At 43.6% G+C, this 17253-nt stretch overlaps 1 protein-coding gene across 3 annotated transcripts in view; it reads left to right on the plus strand.

The window, feature by feature from the left end:
• The window catches only part of snx13 (sorting nexin 13), a 125705-nt gene that overhangs the window by 19888 nt on the left and 88564 nt on the right, over positions 1-17253 (plus strand). For 2 of the 3 annotated variants that reach the window (XM_078421885.1, XM_078421899.1), the window contains exon 2: positions 12992-13104. In XM_078421885.1, the coding sequence (XP_078278011.1) occupies positions 12992-13104 (113 nt within the window). Of the gene's footprint in view, positions 1-12989; positions 13105-17253 lie in introns of those variants that run through there. The other variant, XM_078421892.1, reaches the window with a different exon arrangement.

The following is a 17253-nucleotide window of genomic DNA, read 5'->3' on the forward strand; positions in this document are numbered from 1 at the left end:
TGAATACTCAATATCAATAGTCGTTTATTTGTCACATACACATAAATGTGTAGTGAAATGAAACATTACCCGCAGTTGAACAATAAGACCAATAAGAATAATCAATAAAAATGCAATAACACATACAATCACAAACTAACACCAAACAAAAAGAAACATCCATCACAGTGAGTCTCCTCCAGTCCCTCCTCACTGTGATGGAAGGCCACAATGTCTTTTCTCTTCCCTGCCGTCTTCTCCCACGGTCAGGCTGTTGGAGTTGCCACGTCGGGGCGGTCGGGACTCCCGACTTGAAGCCCCCGCTGGGCGGTGAAAATCCCGCGGCCTATTCCAGGCCGCGCCGGACGGTGAAAGGTCCGCGGCGGGCCGACCCAAGCCCCGCGATTCGGGACGGGCGAACACGCTGTCGCTGCCGCTGCCGGAGGTCCCGATGTCGGCCCCCATCCAGGGGCCTGCGGGCTTCCGACGTCCACGCAGCCCGCGCCGGAGCCTCCGGAGACGAGTCGCAGCCGCACCCGCAGCATCCGAAGGCAGCCAGCGCCGCAGGTGGTGAGTCCAGGCCGCGGGCTCTGCGAACCAGAGCCCCAGGTGGTCCCGTCATGGCCGATGGTAGGCCGCAACGGGAACGGGGTCACGACACAGAAACAAAGGTCGCATCTCCGTTCAGGAGAGAGAATTTTACAGTTCCCGTTCCCTCTCACCCCCCCCCCCCCCCCCAAACATAACATACAAACCCTACACCATATTAAAATTACAATTCAGACAAAAACAACAAAAAACACAAAAGACAGACGGACTGCAGGCAAGCCGCAGCTGCGACGGCAGCGCTGGCTCCTCCCCTCCTGTGTGAATATAAACTTTCTCCTGCAGTCCCTGAATGTGAAATGCCTTCAAGCAGATCACAACAACAGTCTAGAACAAGGAAGAAGGGTCGCAACTCTCAACAGAGCCACTCCAGCAATCTGTGAAACATCACCTACCCACCCTCTCCAGAGATGGTGCCCGAGCCACTCCAGCACTCCGCGAAACGCCACCCATCCATGCTCCCCAGAGACGCTGCTTGACCCGCCGAGTCACTCCAGCACTCTGAAACATCACCTACCCACGTTCTCCAGAGATGCTGCCCGACCCGCTGAGCCACTCCACGACCCCGCGCAACGTCACCTATCCATGTCCTCCAGAGATGCTGCCCGAGCCGGCGAGCTACTCCAGTACTCTGTGAAACATCACCTATCCATGTTCTCCAGAGATGCTGCCTGACCCGCTGAGTTACTCCAGCACTCTGAAATGTTACCTATTCATGTCCCCCATGGTCATTACGTGGTCCCCCCCATTTCAGGGCACCATAATGTTTGGGACAAATGGCTTCATAGGCGTTTGTAATTGCTCAGGTGTGTTTAATTGCCTCCTTTATGCAAGTATAAGAGAGCCCCCAGCACCCAGTCTTTCCTCCAGTCTTTCCATCACCTTTGGAAACTTTTATTGCTGTTTATCAACATGAGGACCAAAATTGTGCCAATGAAATTTCCCTTTATTTACAAATGAAGCCAAAGATACAATGTATTGTAACGTATGTTTTTCTTACGTAACGCGCGTCGCGGTGTCCACTCAGATGGATGCAGTATTCTAGTACATTATAGGTGAATGAAGTGGAAACGGTGTTTGCAATTTTATTGTTCCATGTGGTATTCATAAACATAAAGGAATAAGAAATACGTGCACTTACTGTGCCAACCAGGTCACTGGTGGACACCACATGACAACCCTTACACAAAATGTATTTAATAATAATAATAATAATAATAAGCATTTATTTTATATAGCGCCTTATCGGGTGTTCAAAGCGCTTTACAAAAACAATCAACATAAAAACAAACAGACAAACTATCCTAACGGAAAAGCGGCGAATAAACAACGCCAGCGTCCTCTCACGTCAGGGTCCGGCAGTAGACAACAAAAAGCACAGGACACACAGATACAATTTTTACACAAACAGCCATCACAGCGATTGCTCCAGGCACACCCTCACTGATGGAAGGCAAAGTCTTATCTCCTCCTCATTCTTCTCCCGTGGTGCCACGAGGTGATCGAGGCTCCCAACTTTTTGAAGCCCCCACCGGGCGATGGAAAGTCCCAGGGCCGAGCCGAGCAGGCCGATGAAAGTCCTGAGCCCCCACCGGGCGATGGAAAGTGCTGCGGCCGAGCCACGCAGGGTGATGAAGGGCCTGCGAGCGGGTCGATCGTACCTCGCGCTTCGGGGCGGTCGAAGCTGCTACGGCTGGAGCTCCCAAAAACCGGCCGCCAGCCAGGGACCTGCGAGCTCCCGATGTTGCGGTCTGCAGGGCCCATGGCCGAAGCCTCCGAGATGGTAAGTCCAGGCCCTGCAACCGGAGTCTTCAAGGTCGATCCCAGCTGGAGGCCGCCGACTCCATGATGTTAGGCCGTAGCGCGAACGGAGATACGACACGGTAAAGGTCGCATCTCCGTTGAGGAAGAGATTAGAAAAAAGTTTCCCCCAACCCCCCCACCACCCCCCCACATACACAGAGTTAAAAATAGAACAAAACGTACATTAAACGATGACAATAGACAAAAAACAAAAAAAAGACAGAGAGACTGCCGGTGAGCCGCAGCTGCAGAACACAGCCACGCCCCCCTTTTGTGTATTCTGATGCCATTTTTGGAAATTTGCCATCAATATGCTATTTTTTCTTATTTTTTGTTGATACTAAGTTAGTCATGAACCCAAGAAAGTGCTTGTCAACTTTTTTGAAGGAATTTGAAATTTGACTCCCTATGTCACATTATTGTGTGCCAGTATTGTAAAAATACACATAGATTCTGATCTCTGGGATTGCTGCACATCGTGGTCGAGACATGGTGGGTCAAATGATCCTCCTATGTAATAGCAAAAATATTTTTTAAATTCCCGTATTTGTCTGCCCGTTCTATCTTTCATCATCACTGTTTAAGACTTTTGGTGTTCTCGTGTAACAGCTGCCACTTGATTCTCACATCTTAACCTCTGTTTCTCTCTTGGAGTGTGGTCGAATTCCACCACATTTGTTTCATTGTATAACTTGGAACGGTAATTTCTAACAGTACAAGTTGAATAGTGAAAATATATTTTCATGAGCATATTACTTTTTATGCGTTACCAATTGTTGCATGGTTAGATTTGGCTACCATTGGGCTCTTCTTGCACACTGGCAAGTACAATTGATTTTCTTTTATTCCTTTTATTTCTCAATCAAGATAATTAAATAGCCTTTATTATACTAAAATCTGTTGTGTGATTAGGAAAACGTGCTGTAGCTCAATTTAAATTTATATTTTAAAATGTTGCATTTAAAATAATATCTAAAATGGAGGAACTGTATATGCAACTCAACATTTAAAAATCTTTGAGCCAATACTGTGGGAATTTGCATCATACAACACGGGCACCTCAGTTTTACTGGATGGTTAAGCACTTGAAAAACAATGAGTGAATCAAAAAGCACGTGAATCCAACTTATGCCAGGTACTGCACATGAATGTGCTGCCATACGTTGCCAGGCATATGTTTGAGCGTGTTATTCTGAAAATAGGAGTGAGTAAATTAAACTGGCAATAATTAGACAAGCATGTTATTCTAAAAGTGCATTAATTAAGCATGCATAAAATGTGAACTGCTGCAAGTTTTATCAAAATTGTTCCATGTTATTTGTAACTTTGTTTGATTCACATTTAACTGAAGAGCATTTAAGTGTGATCACTAGAGCCAGAATGTTTAGCCACTAAAAATCTCAGAAAAAGGCAGGCAAATAGGCATAATAAAATTACAAAAAAGGCACAAAAGACATTTATTGACATAAAAAGGCATGTATTTCTACCACCAAAATATGGTTTAAAATGATCATATAAAGGTATACTACATTAAATGACCAAAGTTGCCTGAATGCACATAATTACTAGCATTTTTTTCAAATTATCGGGTTTTAAACTATGCCGTCTGTCAGACAGAATATGCTTCAGTTGTGAAAAACATCTTTCTACCGCAGCTGAGGTCACTAGTGCATACCCGAAACAAGCTACAGACTCTATATTAATGGCGATATCTTGTGCATAGCAACTACCTTTGAGAACTTTAGCTATGTTTTGTATTTCTTCAAGATCTTTGTTACCTAAAATCACTCTCTCACATTTTCCTTGAATGTCTTTACCTACATCGCCAGGAACTTTATGAATATCGTCAGTTACTCTGTTGAAATCCTGCAAGTTATTCACTAATGTTTTGCCACGTTTCTCAAGGGAAGTGATAGCTTGTGAGAAGTTTGCAGAATTGGAAGCAATAAACACAAGATCGCAGTGGAGGGACTTTTTCTGCATGATTTCACTGACGATCATGACTGCAGCAGATTCTCCTTCTTCAAAACAGTTGACTATTTATTTTATCTTTTCAAAATTTGCAGCATTGTAGAGTACAGCAGAGAGCCATGTACCCCACCTAGTCAAAACTGGCTGAGGAGGTAGCGCAATCTCGGGTGCCATTTCCTTGAACAACTGCACACGTGACAGTGCTTTGAGGAAGATTTTCTTGACATTGGAAACTAGGCGATCAACATTTGGAAACAAGCTACGAATGCGCTCGGCAATTCTATGGAGTCCTTGAGCTAAGCATGTCAAATGCAACATTTTGGGGAATAAAACTTTAAGAGCACGAGCAGGTTTTTACATGTACGGAGCTGCATCGGTCACTAACAGAAGAACATTCTCGTGTTTTATACCTTCTGGCCAAAGTACAGCAAGTGAAGATGTAAACAACTGAGCAATAGTTGAGCTGTTTGACTTCTCCAATACTTCCGATGTCAATAAATAATCCTTTGATGGTTGACCTGCCTCCAGTGTACCAATGACCACATTGGCAACATATCTCCCCACAGCATCGGTTGTCTCATCTATTGAGATCCATATTTTGTTGCATGCAACTTCATCTCTAATTTTCTGCACAACAATGTTGAAGTAGCTGTCAACATAATTTTTCCGTAATGATGACTTGCTCGGTATATGTTCCTCTGTGTATTTCTCTAAAAAACCTCAGACTTGTTTTCCAATTTCCACAGTGGAATTCCAGCATTAATGAATGCCTTACACAGATCACTCGCAAACTCAGATTTGCGACTGGAGCCAGCAGTAAATGTAGTAAGGAGACAAGCTTGTGTATTTCCTGCCATCAATTTCTCTGCCGCTGACTTGTGTTTAGCTGTCTGTACATGCTAGGAGATGAAATATTCCTTTCATGATTCACTGCTTTCTCGCATGCTTTGCAAAACAGCACTCAGTTGTCTGTAGAGAATATGTCACTACCGTACACTCTCACCAAATCGTTCATTTTTTTACAAGGCGTTGACTTGACTTTAGGCATTTTGACGCTTGCAGCGGTAGATCCTACAGGAGCGGGGATGCAGACTGCTACAGGCAGGCCAAGTACAAGCTGAGAAGAGGAATCAGAGCTGCCAAGGAAAGGTACTCTGAGAAGTTGAGGAGCAAGTTCTCAGCTAATGACTTTTCAGTTTGGAAGGGCTTGCAGGAAATCACAAGCTACAAGAGGAAAACTTGGACAATCGCCAGCTGACCAACGACCTGAATGAGTTCTACTGCAGGTTCGATAAACAGAAACTTAACCCTGGTTGATCCTGATCACAGGTGTTGTCTGTACGGAATTTATACTTTTTCCCCGTGACCTGCATGGGTTTTCTCCAGGATCTCCGGTTTCCTCCTACACTCCCAAAACGTACAGGTTTGTAGGCTAATTGGCTTGGTAAAATTGTAAGTTGTCCCTCGTGTGTGTACGGGGATCACTACTCGGCGGTTAGTGTGTGGGGATCACTAGTCGGCATGGACTCAGTGGGCTGAAGGGCCTGTTTCCACGCTGTATCTCTAAACTAAACAAAAAAATTACTACTACTTTGATACCCAATTATGTTATATTTGCCAAATTTAAAGTCAGGAGATATTTTTGTTAGAAAAGGAAAATACTCTGAAGCTGAAACTTATCTTTAATTACACTTTTTTGACTTTCATTAATAAAACTTAAGTTAAAGTGTCTGTAGTAATATGACTTCTTTGCTTAAAGTGGAAGTTTATGACTTAAAAAAAACAAAACTTCATGTTCTAAGGTATCTATCTGGTAGAGCAGCAGGAAGAAGGGATACTTGTGTAACTCAGGCCTCTGTATTTTTCAGGATGCTCCAAAGGTCACAGTTTACAGTTGTGAAGCACTTCACCAATGTGACATTGCAGTAAATTTGCATGTAGCACAGTCCCACAACCACAATGTGATAATAAAATATAATTCAGGCCTTTGTGTTTTTCGGTATGCTCCAAAGGTCACAGTTTTCAGTTGTGAAGTACTTTGCAAGTATATTCACTAATGTGACATTGCAGTATATTAGTATGCAGTGAAGTCCCACAACTACAATTTGATAATAAAATAAGCTGTTTCAGTGATATTTCTAGGGATAACTGCTCTGCTCGTTGTTGTGGAATCATTTGTGTGCACTTAAGAGAGCCTTGGTTTAACAGCCCTTGCCAAGGGATGTGATGCCAATTTTGTCAAAGCCACTACAGTTCAAAAGTACTTGATTGGCTTTAATCAATTTTGGCATAATCTGAGAAAGCTGTGAAACGCAAAAGTTTTTAGGGCTATTCCCATATTTGCTTTTGACTGTGCCATTCAGTTTTCCTGATGACAGGCAACTGTACTAATGCTCGGCTATCAAACTCATTAATAGTATATAATTTCTTAATTTTGTAAACTTGAAGATTGCACTACATAACTGTATTGGATGTGGTTTTTGTCTGTAAACATAATTTGTCCACCTAAATAAATGAATAACAATTTTAATGTTCTAAACTTTTATAAAAAATAGTTATTTTAAGTTAATTGAGTTTATAAATTAAAAACTGAGTCTGGAGGTGTTCTTTCAGACGGTTCTCTGTCATTCAATGTTCTTGGATTGGGTTAGGATTATGGAACGTACCTCGCTGTTCATATTTGTTCTGGAGAGGTTTGGACCCAACGGGTCCACGGGTTGTCTAGTATAATAAAACTCTTGTTTGTTTATTCCTGAACTACAGACAAAACGGTACATGAAAATGCGACAATTTTAGGCCCACCTTACTCACCATCATCCCTTTGGTGCTAATGGGCGAAGTTTCATTGAAATCGGTGTTATATTTTTAAAGTTATTCACATTTTAAAGTTTAAATCTATCTCCGAAGGAGGGGGGAGGGAGGGAGGGGGGTTGGAGGAGGGAGGATGAGGGGGGGGGGGGAGGGAGGGGGGTTGGAGGAGGGAGGATAAGGGGGATTGAGGGGGGGGGGAGGGAGGGGGGTTGGAGGAGGGAGGATAAGGGGGATTGAGGGGGGTGGAGGGAGGGGAAGGGCGTTGAGGAGGATGGAGTGGGGGGAGGAGAGGGTGCTGCACCAATGCAGGAGAGGTTTGGGCCCAACGGGTCCACTTGGTCTGGTATATGGTGCTAAAACTCTCATCTTGTATGTGGGTTTGTGGCTATATTTGTCTCGAATGACAGCCAAAACAGCACACGATAGCACAACAATTTTAGGCCCACCCTACTCATCATTCCTCTGCGATCTCAATAAATCAAGTTTTGTTACTTTTTTAAAACAATTAACTTAATAAACTTTAAATGTGCTCCCCCCCCCCCCCCCCCCCCCCCGGCGGGAGGACCTGCTCCCGCCTTGAAAGACCTGCGCCTGACCTTCCTCCAGTGGTGCAGCGCGACGGCGGAGGGTCCAACAAGAAGGCTATCGCTGCTTAGCTACAGGAGAGGTTTCGGGTCCATGGCTCACTCTGGCCACACGAGTTGTTCCCTGTCCCCCCTTGCCCGCCCACAACCTCGGGGGACACACTCCACCCGGCGACAGGTCCACGAATCGTCAGTTGGGGGAGGGTTGCCGGGCCTGCATGAGAGGTTTGCACCTAATGGGAGTTGCTGCGTCTGGAGGGTTGCTGCAGGCGAGATTTAAAGATCACTTTTTCAACTTTCATACTTGTGTAAGATGGCCGCCGATCACTTTTTCAACTTTAATACTTGTATAAGATAGCCGCCGCATCCTCGCATGCGCAGTTGGGGGAGGGTTGCTACTCGGAGTGGGAGGGGGGGTGAGGGGTGAGACCCACGCGCGTGACAGGAGTGGGGCCCAATGAGGGGGTGGGTGAGGAGAGCTCTCCAGCGGAGAGATTTAAAAATCACTTTTTTAAACTTTAATACATGCGTAAGATGGCCACCGATTACTTTTTCAACTTTGATACTTACGTAAAATGATGGCCGCTGCATCTGCGCGTGCACAGTTGAGGGAGGCTTGCCGCTCGGAGGGGGGTGGGACCCGCACAAACGATGGGAGTGGCGGCCAATGAGGGGGGGGGGGGGGGAGGAGGAGAGCGCTCCTGCTGCTGGAGAGTTTTGGATCAGTTGGGGGAGGTTTGCCGGGCCTGCAGGAGAGGTTCGCACCCAACGGGGGTTGATGCACCCGCAAGAGTGCCCGCAGGAGAGATTTGGACCCAACGGGTCCACGCCTATCTAGTTCTTTATAAAATATGGCCACAGTTGAATATTGTTTTGCTGTGTCCAGAATACTGCCCAGTTGTGAGCCTTGCTCTTCAGGACCACACAGGTTTCAAAGAGTGCAGAAGGGATGTACCCAGAATAATAAACCTAGGGATGAGCAATTTTGTTGTGTGGAAGATGCTGGTATGGGTTTCCTTCAATCAGAGGAGGATATTGTAAATGGAGCTACTTAAAAATCATGAAGAGTCAAGACAATAATGAAAAAGTATCATTCAAATTTAACTATATGTGTATATCATTTGGTTTTGTGTGGTACTTTTTCTTTGATTTTTCATTCATAGCTGGACATGGCATCACTGTGATTTTGATCTGTTTTCTTTTGCCTGTGATGGAGATGAGGAAGAACTTTTTCAGTCAGAGAGTGGTGAAGGTGTGCAATTCTCTGCCTCAGAAGGCAGTGGAGGCCAGTTCGTTGGATGCTTTCAAGAGAGAGCTGGATAGAGCTCTTAAGGATAGCGGAGTGAGGGGGTATGGGGAGAAGGCAGGAACGGGGTACTGATTGAGAGTGATCAGCCATGATCGCATTGAATGGCGGTGCTGGCTCGAAGGGCTGAATGGCCTACTCCTGCACCTATTGTCTATTGTCTATTTTACTCGGCTAAGAACATGAATTTCCATAACCTCTTCCCTCAAAGATATTTGCAAATTAGGAAGATTTGATAACAATCTAGGTTTTACTGTCTCTCTTGCCGACACTACTTTAAATTTGAGTATTGTAGCAGGCGGTGTAAATTTTAAATTGGCCTTTTGAGCAATGTCCCTGTTTATCGGTTTACATATACACTGATGAGCCAAAACATTATACCACCTGCCTAATATGCTGTTGGTCCACCGTGTGCCGCCAAAACAGGGACGACCCGCTGAGGCATGGACTCTACAAGACCCTGAAGGTGTCATGTGGTATCTGGCACCAAAACATTAGCAGCAGATCCTTCAAGTCTTGTAAGTTACGAGGTGGAGCTGCCGTGGATCGGACTTGTCGATCCAGCACATCCCACAAATGCTCAATCTGATTGAGATCTGAAGAATTTGGAGGCCAGGGCAACACCGTGAACATTTCATCATGTTCCTCAAACAATTCCTGAACAATGTGTGCAGTGTAGCAGGGCGCATTATCCTGCTGAAAGAGGCCACTGCCATCAGGAAATATCATTGCCATGAAGGGGTTTACCTGGTCTGCAACGATGTTTAGGTAGGTGACACGTGTCGAATTGACGTCCACATGAATGGCCGGACCCAGGGTTTCCCAGCAGAACATTGCCCAGAGCATCACACTCCCTCCACCGGCTTGTTGTCTTCCCACAGTGCATTCTGGTGCCATCACTTCCCCAGGTAAACAGCGCACATGTACACGCACACATCCACCTGATCTAAAAGAAAACTGGACTCATCGGACCAGGTGACCTTCTTCCACTGCTCCAAGGTCGAGTTCCGACGCTCGCGTGCCCAATGTAGGCACTTTGGACGGTGGACAGGGGTCATCTAACCGGTCTGCGGCTCTGCAGCCCCAAACGCAGCAGGGTGCGATGCACTGTGTATTGTGACACATTCCTCCCGTGACCATCATTAAAATTTTCTGTGACTTGTGCCACAGTAGACAAGTCGGTTTGGAGCAGATGGGATAACCTTCATTGTCCCTTCTTGGACCACTGTTGGTAGTACACAGTTGGTAGTACACTGCTGACCGGGAGCACCCAACAAGCCTTGCCGTTTCAGAGATGCTCTGACCCAGTCGTCTGGCCATAACAATTTGGCCCTTGTCAAAGTCGCTCGGGTCTTTACTCCTGCCCATTTCTCCTGCATCCAACACATCAACTTCAAGAACTGACTTCACTTGCTGCCTAATATATCCCACTCCTTGACAGGTGCCATTCTAACATGATAATCAATGTTATTCACTTCACCTACCAGTGGTCATAATGTGTTGGCTCATTGGTGTATAAATATGGTTTAGCAAAGTGGAGCCATCATCTTAATTGCAAACTGGTTGGTTTGTTCACGATTGGTTTGATACTATTTAATTTGCACAAATAAAAGTACAGGTTGAACACTGATTCTCTGGCAACTGATGGTCCACCCACCCCAATAATCCGTATTTAAAAAAAAAAAATCAGTTAAAATTTCCTGAGATGGCATTGCGAGTGGTGTGCAGTCTTTCCAGTTTGTCCCTCCATCGTGAAAGAATTACTTATGCTCTCAATCTTCTCTCCAAAAGTTTGGCAAAGACAGTACAGTAAACCCTTATTTTAATGACCCCCCTTTTAACAGGTATGATATAGCGAACAGATCTACCGACCCGTCCCTGGCTCACACCGTGTTCCCGGCCGTTTAAAGCCCCGGTTTCCGACACCAATCCCAACTTGCAAGGTGGACCGTTTCTCCCCAACGAAAGGACACAAAGTGCTGGAATAATTCAGTGGATCAGGATCTCGGGAGAACACTGACGGGTGACGTTGGGACCCTTCCTTAAACTGATTCCGTCAGCTGATTTATTCCAGCACTTTGTGTTTTAGTGTGCCCTCCCGGTCACTGTGGGGCTCCCTTCCCTCACACCTGCTGTTGCTTCCAAGGTGGAGTGCGTCAGTGACTCTGGGGGAGATGGAGGCAGTGGTGGTGGTGGTGGGGGAGGAGGGGGCAAGATTGAACCTGGGGTTCTGACGCAGTAAGATTGAAACTCTACCGCTATAATCAACCAATTTAATCCTCTAAATTGCATTTCCAACATTCAGATTTTATTTTAACCTCGACCCGTTGCTATATTTCAGATTTAATGTCACTCTTATTTATATCATCAGATGTGTTAATCACCCTCTTTCACAGATGCCCTCTTTGTAGTAGAGGGAACTAAATGGGAAAGGAGAAGAAACTGACGTGGTGACATCATGTCAAAGGTGTCAAAAATTGTACATCTGTTGTAAATCTGAAGGTTGGTGGTGTTGAAGATGAGCTGGTCTATTTCAAGGATTATCAGAGATTTCATTGATTTGTACCGATTGAGGACTGCTGATAAGGTAGTCATGGATCCAACTGTAGAGGGAGGTACAGGAGCCATGTTTTGGTGCTTAATGATGAGTTTGAAGAGAATAATTGTGTTGAATAATTGTGTTAAGTGCTCCTGGACCGTGGTTTACGGCAGGTCACCATGCTCCTCTTGGGCACCCATGCGACAGAGGCACTTTTGATGCAGATGCGAATCTCAGACTGCAGAAACGAGAGGTTGAGAATTTTCCAGCCAGTTGAATCACACAGATCGTTAGCGGAAGAGGGCTCTTGTGCTTGAGGTATTTCAGTTCACCCTATCCGAAATAAAGTGTCCGCAGATTGAAATGAAGTTGGGTTATCCAGATAAAAGCTCTAATAAATCTTTTCATTCATATGTTCTTTGAAGAACATTGTCGTCTTGGTATCGACAATGAGTGAAACCACTTCTAGAATTAAAGCATCTTCATTCATGATCTCAGTAGCTTAACTCTGATTTATATTCTAAGTATTTGCAATGATGGAGTGAACATGTGAGTACTGAATGCTCAATAACTTCCAACATACCCCACCAGTTGAAGACCTAATTAGGAACAAGAAGCATTATCTTTTCTAGTTCTAAACTTTTCAAACCCAACTCTTATTTGTCTTTCAGAATTGTGCTTTAAAAGACCTTAATGTATTCACAACCATCATTGCTGGTTGTTTATTCACTAGTTAGTGTCTTCTTTTGTTTTGATTGCTGCTGCAATTGTCTTGATGTATTTATTTGCTCTTTTATAATTCCATTTCCAGTAAATAAATTTGTCATAGCTTTGGGTTGAATAATAATATAGAAATGCATTTTTGTTTTGGTGAGATGTCAGTATCAAACCTAATTTTTCATTGAAAGTGCCTGAAAAGTAGCTAGGATGTTTAGAATTAATGTGAAAGGACAGATCTCAAGTTTAATTAAGAGTTGACTAGAATAAGTACATTTCAGATGAGCTAGTGCGAAAAGCTATTGATTTAGAAAAATATTATTTTCTTGAGTACAATCTTGCATTGAAGCTACTTGTGCATTTTGTGCTGAGAGTATCAAAAATGTAGTTGAGCTACAATGATTTCATTTGCAGAAATTGGTTAATAGTGTATTTTCTCATGGGCCACAGTAGGTTCCATATGTGGTATTGGTTATTAGGAAAGCTCTGTCCCAGGTGTTAAATTTGTGCTTGGTGAAAGTTTGATTTCGTTTGGTTAATTAGATTGTGATTTCCCACTAATACCTTATTTAAGCAGCAAATTAGTTTGGTTTTTAATCATCAAACATATTTGACAGATGTTTTTGTGTTCACATCCTCACCACATTCTTGCTTACAGTTTTTTTGTTGTTTCAGGCTGATGTTTCCATATGGGGATGGGGATGCCTTGGTGTCGTTCTTTTTCTAGTCACTTTTGGACCTTTTGCTATATTTTACTTTGCGTTTTATATCCTGTGCTTTGTGGGTGGGTGAGTATGATCTTCATATCTTTTTGAGCATGTTATTCTTATACCATGTAATAGATTAATCATCAATGTAATATTCTGCACATCTAGCATAATATCTCTTCATTGATCCTTTAACAAAAACATGCTATTAAACATTTAATATCCAGTTAGCTATGTTGCTTAGGTGCATGCCCATGTTCATAACATTTGTACAATGCTCAAAGTATTAAATTATTTTTCAAAGAATATGAATTGTGCTGGTCATATGTTAGAAATTGAATGAATACCAATTCATGTGTAATTTAAAATGTGTTACCACTCTTTCATACACTGGTTTATGCAAAGTAAGTGAGGTTTAATGGACTGTTGGACACTTGGTTATTATTTTAGATTATCATTTTTTCAACTTGCTGCAATTAACTTTTTTCTAACTTGTTCCCTGGTCTTAGTTTGTTTAAAATAAAATCCTTTTCCCAAGATTCTTAATTATTGTTATTTACGGTCTCCTCTGCCTGTTCATTTTGGCCTAAATACATACATTGTTGAATGTTCCCTTTCCAGTAACTTTTGGAACACTGAGAGCAGTGTGTGGAGCAGAAATTCTGGCAGATAGTTTGTGGTTGAATGGCCATTTATCTTACATGGCTAGCGAGTTCATACTAACCATGCGGAGCACTTTACATTCTACTGTCCTCTCCTTGGCCAAATAGTTTCTTTACTCCAAAACATAAATCAACAACAATCAACAATTACTCTGGACTTAGCTGTTTACTTGCACCTTAAAAAAACCAACAGATAATGCAAAGGTTGCAAGTTTATAATTTCAGTCCCAGACTATGTGTTTTAATTAACTTTGAAGTGACCTAGCAACTTACACTTGAGGATTCTAGTGATGTGTAATAGCAGGTTTTGTCAGTATTGCCTACCACCTTAAAATGGATAAAGAATATCTTCACAGCCCTCCAACATTATCTCATTTCCCTGGCTTGCATTTACCTCCTTTACCAACTTATGTCATCCGTCTGTTTCTGGGACTTTTCAATTATCAATCTTCTTTTCACTTGCAGTTATGATAGTGATAACTTTTTTTCTATCATCGTTATCTTAATTGTCTACTTCAGTTCAGTGAAGAATGCTTCGTTCTTCATGTTTCCTGACAATAAAACGTAAGGAATCATCATATCATATCATATATCTACAGCCGGAAACAGGCCTTTTCGGCCCTCCAAGTCCGTGCCGCCCAGTGATCATATTTACCATTTGCTCTTATGGGAATGATTCAATAATTTCAGAATTAAATAAATTACTCTTTAAATTTTCACTTGATTACTGGTTCTTAGTCAACCTTTGAAAATCAAAGAAAATCACACGTTGGAAAAATGAAGCAACAAAGTGCTGAAAGCACTCGGCAGCTCTAGAATAGTGAAAATCCAAAATAAAATTATAAAAAGGCAAATGCTGGAAATCTGAAACAAAACTGAAAATACTGAGCAGAGTTCAGGCTGCATCTGTGGAAAAATAAATATCAAGTTGGAGATCCTTTATGACCACCTAGTTGTAGCAACGAGTCTCTGACCCAAAACATTAACTTTGTTTCTCTTCCTTAAGATGTGGTCTGACCTGCTCAGTATTTCCAGCATGTTTTTGTTTCTGTTAATGTTTCGTATCAATAATTCTTTATCAGAATCTTTATTGACTACAGCGACATTTGTAAGAACATTTCTTACCATAACATATATGTTATATGCTTTTTTAAAATGTTAGATTTGACTAAGGGTTCATCCAAAGCAAGATGACACACAAAAATTTGCAACCAGTAGTAATTCAATAAAGCATGATTGCTACAGTTTACCACTGGGTCTTGTTACACTTGGAAGGCTTAAGGGACAAAGTTCAATGCGAACAGCTACTTAATTTGTATCTGACTCTGATATAATTGATGCTCAATGCCACTGTTAACAATAAAAGTTACAATAAAACAGTAATTTAACCAAATATAAATTAGAATAGGTTTATAATCTTGGGCATGTCCTTGGCAGAATCCAAAGTGCAGAACTACGTAAGCAAGTTAACTTTTTTGTTGCCAATTTGCATTGAAAAAGATGTAGCTTAATTGTTCTGTATTGATGCTTGCCTTATTGTCTGACAGTAACATTAGTCTGATGAAGAATCATTGATAGGAACCATTAGTTCTGTTGTCCTGCTGAATATTTAGAGCCTTTTCTGTTTTTGATTCCATGTAATATTTTGATTTCAAAGTTAATAAGTGAATTATTTGAAATTGTCCTCGACCTCAATTTCTAAGACTTGTCTTTTGTTGAACTTGGGGTTAATGGTGGCTGGAGATGTACTCCATAGGAATTGTATTTCATTATCCACCCTTTTGTGAATGCGATTAGTAGGCGATTGTTATTGGGAGTTTCTGTGTTTCCAGATCATTGGTATACTTGCCACAATTTATTTCCCTCATTTTTATCCCTCATGGAATATGTTTAGTTTAGAGATACAGCGCAGAAACAGGCCCTTCGGCCCACCGGGTCTGCGCCGACCAGCGATCCCCGCATAATACACTATCGTACACCCACTAGGGACAATTTTTACATTTACCAAGCCAATTAACCTACATACCTGTTCGTCTTTGGAGTGTGGGAGGAAACCAAAAATCTCGGAGAAAACCCATGGGGACAATGTACAAACTCCGTGCAGACAGCACCTGTAGTTGGGATCGAACCCGAGTCTCCGGCGCTGAATTCGCTGTAAGGCAGCAACTCTACTGCTGCGCCACCGTGCCGTTGATGAGATTAAATAAAAAGTGGGAAAAAGCTCTTCTGAAACTTAAAAGCTGGAACATTCATTAATCAACATCATTGAGTTTAGGACTACTACACCGTGTCAGTACTTACGATGACCAAAATGTGGTTGCAAGGTTCAGTGATATCAAGTCAAAGAATCATTACAATGTCAAAGTTGGTATTCAGCCCATCGTGTTTACTTGTTCTACATAATCAATCCAGTCATTCCTATAGGGGGATTGCATGGCAGGCGAGGTCCCGGTCCCTGACCCGTTGCCACACAACGCCTACTGGAGGGCACGTTGTGTACTACGGGCAATCACTTACTCTGGCTTTCAGTGCAGCGGGCCCTCTTTGCTTCGTCATTTTCTTATATTTTATGTTTGGAACGACTTCTGTTGCCAGTCCTAATGAGAGGGTGTTGCAGTTCAATGCTGCGGCTGCATTTTGCTGCAGCTCGGCTTCTCCCGGACCCTCCAGTTGGTCTTCTCCCATCAGCACGTCTCCGGTTCCCTCCCGGTGCTCCAAGTGTCCCGACACCTCTCCCCGTTCCTGTGCTCCTCGCTCCTCCAGGCTCAGCGCCCCTGCTCTGCGCCTCGCTTCCTGCGGCTCTTCGGCCCCTCGCCGCTCCTGTTGGCCCTCCAGCCCTTCTCCCCGCTTGCCATCTCCGTCAGTCAGGCTCCGCTTCCATTTGACCGCCGCTCAACACCTCTAGGCTGGGGCTGCCTAGCAGGGCCGTGTGGCCTGTTCCGCCTCGGCTCCCAGCGCCCAGTCCAGCTCTCGCTGCTGCTCGGCCTTTACTGCCGATCGGCCTCTCCCCGGCTCCTCTTCCTCCTCCTCTGGTCGGTGGCCGCCTGCTTCTCGGCCTTGCTCTCCTGCCTCCCTTCCGGCCGGGTTTCCCCTTCTCCCGCCGGCTGGCCAGACGTCTTCCCAGCTGCTTCTTGCGTCCGCGGGCTTGGCAGCCCTTCTGCTGGTTCCTCTTCCTCCGCCAGATCCTCCAGCTTCTTCCTCATTTTTTACAGCACAAAAATTGGCCGTTTGGCTGCTTTTTAAATGTAAGAATGTACCTGTTGCATGCATTGGTAGTGTATGCTATAAGCTGCCATGTCCCCCAGACGGCTTGAGCGACTCCATGTGTCACGCACTTGGACCTTGCGTGCAATCCTCTAATTGCCAATTCTTTCAGCATAACTCCTTTCCTGTTGAATCTCCTTCTACCAGCTTTTCAGGCAGTGAATTCCAAACCACAGGTGTGATTGTATATTTCCTCAGTTTGCCTCTGATTCTCTTTCAATTATGTTACATTTCAGTCCTCTGGTTAGTGACCTTAGGATGAAAAGGTTTTATTTTCCATCCTTTTGTCTAAACACCTTAAATG

This window comes from Rhinoraja longicauda, chromosome 2 (assembly GCF_053455715.1).
Source record: "Rhinoraja longicauda isolate Sanriku21f chromosome 2, sRhiLon1.1, whole genome shotgun sequence".
Taxonomy (NCBI): Eukaryota; Metazoa; Chordata; class Chondrichthyes; order Rajiformes; family Arhynchobatidae; genus Rhinoraja; species Rhinoraja longicauda.